Source organism: Microplitis demolitor, chromosome 9 (genome assembly GCF_026212275.2).
Source record: "Microplitis demolitor isolate Queensland-Clemson2020A chromosome 9, iyMicDemo2.1a, whole genome shotgun sequence".
Classification (NCBI taxonomy): domain Eukaryota; kingdom Metazoa; phylum Arthropoda; class Insecta; order Hymenoptera; family Braconidae; genus Microplitis; species Microplitis demolitor.
In genome coordinates, this window is record NC_068553.1 from 1,322,136 (window position 1) to 1,328,449 (window position 6,314).

A 6,314-nucleotide genomic window follows, 5' to 3' on the forward strand; every position below is an offset into this window, starting at 1 on the left:
ACATTCAGAAGAATAAATTTATGAAGTGTCTAGACATAAGTCATCGAAGAATCGGTTCTTTATATTTCATCGAATAAATGATTTCAATTTTTAAATGACCAACTAATTTTTCATTTTTGATACGGAATCAAAAAAAAAAGTACCATATATTTCGCTAATTAAAATTATGGACTTTTATTAGTACGAACTCGAAATAATGAATAAATAAAATAATTGCATAGAACGTCGGCTCTATTGATTTTCATCTAGACCAATATTAATATTTAATTTTTCAGTCGCTTATATTTCGTTTACCGACAGCATATTTAACCATAAATTTATGGACGTAATTTAAACAAAAGGTTGCTCGATATTTTAATAATTAGGTCAGTAAATTTTATCGACTTCTAAAGAGTATGAAGATGCCACAATAAATATTTGCTGTTAATATTTTTTAAATATATCGACACTAAAATTTACTGTAACACCTGAAAAAAAAAAAAAAAAATAATAAAATTTATGGTTTCATTTTACAGCAAAAGTGACCATTTAACCCAGCTATCACTAACAAAATAAACGACGCTAATAAATAATAAAACAATCGCTAATAAATAAAATCAACTCTAAATAACTCCCCCCTATGCCCATTTCCCCCCATGAAATAGTTAGGATGTCCACTTCTATTGATGTTCACACACAAGTGTCGGCGTGCCTCCAATGTTTACCCAGTAAGTAGCGTAGTCCGGCTATACCATTCTCTCTCCCTTCTTCCCTCTTGGCTCTTCTTGCCCCTCATCATCCCCTTCCTATTTACTCTTTACTCCGCAAACCCTTAACCCCCCACTTAGAGCTAGACGAGTTCCACAGTTACAACGTAACCCTAAACAAAGACAGGAGACTCGGGAAGGGATTCCGAGAATCTCTGGTTGAGACCGGAGTGGGAACAATCGGGAGTGGGGGCAGGAGCGTCTTGGTGGACTCACGCACCGCAGATCGTCAGTTACCCACCGACGCTCAACGTGAAACGTTATAACGGTGGTCACTTAAATTCACGCGATGCTACAATAACGGATTAGATAATAAGTTTCAAGTACCAGTGATGTGTGCGTGACAAATAATTATATTTATATTTATTAATAAGTGTCCATAAATATCAGCGAAAATGTCGTGGACATTAGATATGTTATTTGGTATTATTTTATTGGGCACAATAACCTATGAGACGACGACAGCCCGCAGCATAACGAGTCTCGAGGCTCCTCGTGGCTGTGACTGGTCGAATTCAAACACCAACATCCAGACCCTCGGCTGTAAATTACGGACAATCGGTAGTGCTGAAGAAATAATCGGAAATCTTTCATCAATTCAGTTGGAGTCAATTGAGAATTTAAAACTTCAGTGTAATGACGTTCTTTTATTTGAGAGCCAGTTTGAGAGCACAAATTTTCTGGGGGCCTGCAAGAATCTTCGGACTCTGGATGTTGAAAAGTGCAAAGTTCGTTATGTGCCCGCGGGTGCATTTTCTGCACTAAAAACCCTCCAGTTATTAACCTTGCAAAGTTTTAATAATGACTGGTCCGGAATGACCCTCGAACTTCATCGGGACTCACTGAGAGGCCTTGACGCGTTACAAGAGCTCTATTTGCCAGACAATAATATCTGGACCCTTCCTGCTGAGATCCTGTGTCCAGTTACTAATTTGAAGAAACTTAATTTGACGCGTAACAAGTTACAGGATACTGTGTCGCTCGGTTTCACTGACTGGACCTCTGCTTGCACGCCGAACCTTGAATCTCTCGACTTAAGTGACAATGACATGAGTGTCCTGCCGGATAATTCATTCGTCGCGCTTAAGAAACTAAAAGCACTGATGATGCAAGACAATAAGATCCGTCATGTTGGTGATCATGCACTAGCAGGTCTTGGGGAACTGATGAAACTCAACATATCCAGCAACCGACTAGTCGCTTTACCTCCGGAGCTTTTCTCTGATACTGCAGACCTCCTAGAGCTGGTTCTCAGCAACAACTCGCTTTCAGTGATAGCTCCAGGTTTACTGGACAATCTTACCAAGCTGAAGAACCTGGATCTCAGCAGCAATGAGCTCACCAGTCATTGGGTCAACCGCGATACATTTACGCGTCTCCGCGAATTGCTATTTCTTGATCTATCTTTCAATGCGTTGACTAAAATAGACAGTAGTGTCTTCAAAGGACTCGTTAGTCTACAGATTCTCAAATTAGAGCACAATAATATCGATATTTTAGTGGATGGATGTTTCAGTGCATTACAAAACTTGCAATCATTGACGCTCTCTCACAACCGGATCACCAGGTTCGAGGCAACTCATACTCTAGGATTGAATTCTGTGATGCAACTATTCTTGGATGGTAATAAGCTGAGAATTTTACACAGACGTACGTTCAGTAACCTGACCAACCTTCAAGATATTTCATTGAGCGGAAACGCGTTTACTGAAATCCCAGAGTCGATTCGCGAGTTAAAAACTCTCAAGACCCTTGACCTGGGTAATAATAAAATATCTAAAGTGGACAATGAATCTTTTTATGGGTTAAATGAACTTTATGGTCTTCGTCTAGTGGATAATAAATTAGAAAATATATCTCGTGATACGTTTTCAACACTGCCAGCTCTTCAAGTGCTTAATTTAGCGAGCAATGTGATAAGACACGTTGAACAAAACGCATTTGCTAGCAATTCAGTTCTGCGTGCTGTTCGCTTGGACGGTAATCAGTTGACCGAGATCCGCGGGGTCTTTACGACTGCAACGACGCTCGTTTGGTTGAATATTTCGGACAATAAGTTGCTGTGGTTCGATTACAGTTATTTGCCAGCAAATTTAGAGTGGCTGGACATGCACAACAATCAGATAAGTGAGCTGGGAAATTACTATACAGTTCACGGAAATTTGAAAATCAAGATGCTGGATGCCAGTTGGAATCTCATAACCGAAATTATGGAATCGAGTATTCCAGACGGGATAGAAACTTTATTCCTCAATAATAACAATATTCGGAGTGTGGCCCCTAGCACGTTCCTGCGTAAAACGAGTCTTGAGAAAGTTGTGCTTTACGGTAATGAAATCCGACATCTAGATTTAACGGCATTAGGAATACAGGAAGTTCCAATGGATCGCAATATTCCCGAGTTTTATATTGGTGACAATCCTATTTTATGTGATTGTTCAATGGAGTGGTTACCCAAGATAAATGACCTCTCGCGATCGCGGCAGCACCCACGTGTGATGGACCTTGATGCGGTGATGTGTGAAATGGTACACAAGCGGGCAAGTCCCAAAAGACCTTTATTATCATTAAAACCAAAAGACTTTCTCTGTCATTATGACGCCCACTGTTTTGCATTGTGCCATTGCTGTGATTTCGATGCTTGTGACTGTGAAATGACGTGCCCAGACAATTGTTCGTGCTATCACGACCACAGTTGGTCAAGTAATGTTGTTGATTGTTCAAATGGTGGTTACAAAATGGTGCCTGAGAGAATACCGATGGACGCAACGGAAATATATTTAGACGGTAATAATCTTGGTGACCTTGGTAGTCATGTTTTTATTGGTAAGCGCCGGTTGGAAGTGTTGTTTTTGAATAACAGTAAAATAAATACTTTGCACAATCGGACATTCAACGGTGCGCCTTCATTGAGAGTGTTACATTTAGAAGACAACGGTTTGCGTGAATTACGTGGCTTTGAGTTTGATCAATTAGAACAATTGTCTGAACTGTATCTAGATCATAATGCAATTGCAATGGTAGGAAACACGACCTTCAATAAAATGAAGAGTCTACAAGTTCTTAGATTAGATAGCAATCGTATTGTAGATTTTCGCCCGTGGGAAGTGCTTGCTGATGCGGGAGCAGGCGCACGTGTTGCTCTCGAAGGAAACGCGTGGAATTGTGAGTGTATTAATACTGCTAAACTAAAAGTTTGGTTGGCACATCATCCTGATGGAGATGCTGAAAAAATGTACTGTAAAGATGGTACTGAGACTCTGGCTGAAGCTTTAAGACGTTGTGGAGATCCGTCAACTGAAGCTGTATCTCGTGAAATCAGCAAAAGTTCAAATAATTTTGTTCCATTACTTGCTGGAGCTTTGGTTGTCATCATAGTAGTCTGTCTAGTCACGGCACTGGCTTTTGCTTTCCGTCAGGATGTCAGACTTTGGCTGCATTCAAGATACGGCTGGAGACTTGGTAAACCAGTGACTTTACCTGACGAAGAGCGTGACCGTTTGTATGACGGGTACATCATCTACAATGAGCGTGACCAAGACTTTGTTTCTGGTTGTCTATCAGCTGAGTTAGAGCAATCCGGTCTCTCTTTGTGCCTTCACTATCGTGACCTGCCTCCAGCCAGGCCCCAGGAAGCTCTTCCACCAGCCGCTGGAGCTGCCAGACGAATCGTTCTCGTATTCTCACCAGTTTTTCTGGCCAACGAATGGCAGCACATAGAATTTAGAAGTGCACTACGTTGTGCATTAGAAACTATCAGACCCAGCTCTCGTAGAAGACGTGTCGTATTACTTCTAGCAGCAGAAGCACCCAGAAATGACCCGGAACTACAGTTGCTTCTGCAAACCTGCGAAGTAATTGTTTGGGGTGACAAGCGATTCTGGGAAAAATTGCGATTCGCTATGCCGGATCCCGAAGACAAAAGCAGTGGGAAAAAAGTCGACAGATGTCCAGGATCAGCTAGAGCTCCGGGTATGAGGGTACCTGCACGTTACACAGCCGCTCCCTCGGCTCCTGCTGATCTCTGGACGAAACCAAATGGCATATTGGTGGCTCCAGTTCATCACGCACCTACGCCTACACCCACACAATCAACCTACGTCAGCTCGGCTTCCAGCAGGACTGAAGACGAGGACAGTGGAGCCGAACATCAGCATCATGGTTACAGTGCTCTACATGGCGTTAATGGAAGACCAGCTAGCCTTTCGTCAAGGGGTAGTCATCTCTACAGCACTATCCCAGAACCTCCCACCAATCAGGGAACTATAAACCCGCGTACTTATTTTGTTTAGGTAAGATTTCTTTTTAGGGGAAGCTAAGATTTTTGTACGACTTATTTAGAACAGAAATCTCGTTTCTTTTTTTTTTCGCTGTCTGTTAGATTTATTATGTTTTTACGGCCTCTTGTTCTTTAGTCTCCCACGCTATTTGTACATACTTTGTTTATTATTCCGGGAGACGAAAAACATCACCAAGCAGACTTTAAATTAGTACGCGTTATAAAGACTGGAAAACAGCTTTTTTTATGAGATAGTGATAAATTTTGGGCAGAATATATAAACAATTTTTTTTTTTAATATTTCTGCCCATGACTGTGCAATTGCTGGAAATAAATGAAGACTTCAACTTAGAAAGCGAATATCTCTGAAAATATTGCAAATAGGCAAATCATGCCTAAATACAATCTTATAGATAATTAAATTCTCTACAAAAAAGTATTCGTTGACAATATCGATAAAATGATATTTAAAAAAGTTACAGGGCTTTGAAAATTCAAGGTTATACACTAAATTTAATTACTTTTGAATACATTTATTATTTTTACCATAAGTTATAAACCATTGACATGACGATAATTTTTACCAGATACAAAATTGTAGAGAAGTAAATTTCCGATTTCGCAACCACCTTTTCAATACATTTATCACTTTAATTCACTTAGATAAAAGCAATCAAAGTTGAACATACTTCCAGTAATTAACCTGCCGACTGTGCACTCGTTTTATTTGAAATAAATCGAGTCAACGCTTATTTAAATAAAATAAATCCATGTAAAAATTTATTTTTTAATTTGTAATAAGACTTTTAAAATTTTTTTTTTTACAAAAAATTTTGAAACGTCTTAATAATCATGGATAAAATAAAAATATTTAGAAAATATAATTTTATGTAAATAAATTGTATATCTATAAATTTTTGTAAATACTGCGCTAGATAGTGTTATAAAAAAAAATATTTCTTATGCACTAAGAAATTCAAAAATGTTCTAAATGAAAAAAAAATTGATAATTTATTTAATAAGATTGTAAAATTGTAATTTTATTGTAAATACGCCAACGCATTTTATCTTGTCACTTTTTATTATTATTATTATTAATTTTTTTTATTTTTATTATTATTATTATATAATAATTATATATATATATAAATAAATAAATGTTAAATTAAATCAGCTAAATTATAAAAACCGAATTACCAAATTTAAAAATTATAAAGTTTTTTTTTATAAAAAAAAAAAAATAAATAAATAAATAAAAAAAAAATAATAATTAACGTACATTGAAAAAT

The 6,314-nt window shown here is 37.9% G+C and overlaps 1 protein-coding gene across 1 annotated transcript; it reads left to right on the plus strand.

Annotated features, from left to right (window-relative positions):
• Positions 1-567: 567 nt before the first annotated feature.
• LOC103570364 (toll-like receptor Tollo) lies at positions 568-6,094 on the plus strand. Its single transcript, XM_008548073.2, has one exon. It carries the CDS (start codon positions 1,142-1,144, stop codon positions 5,036-5,038), a length of 3,897 nt encoding a protein of 1,298 aa, XP_008546295.1. The 5' UTR covers positions 568-1,141; the 3' UTR covers positions 5,039-6,094.
• The last annotated feature ends 220 nt before the right edge of the window (positions 6,095-6,314 follow it).

Bases quoted from the DNA above. Each gene is read 5' to 3' on its own strand.
- LOC103570364 (XM_008548073.2), top strand. From the start codon at position 1,142: ATGTCGTGGACATTAGATATGTTATTTGGTATTATTTTATTGGGCACA.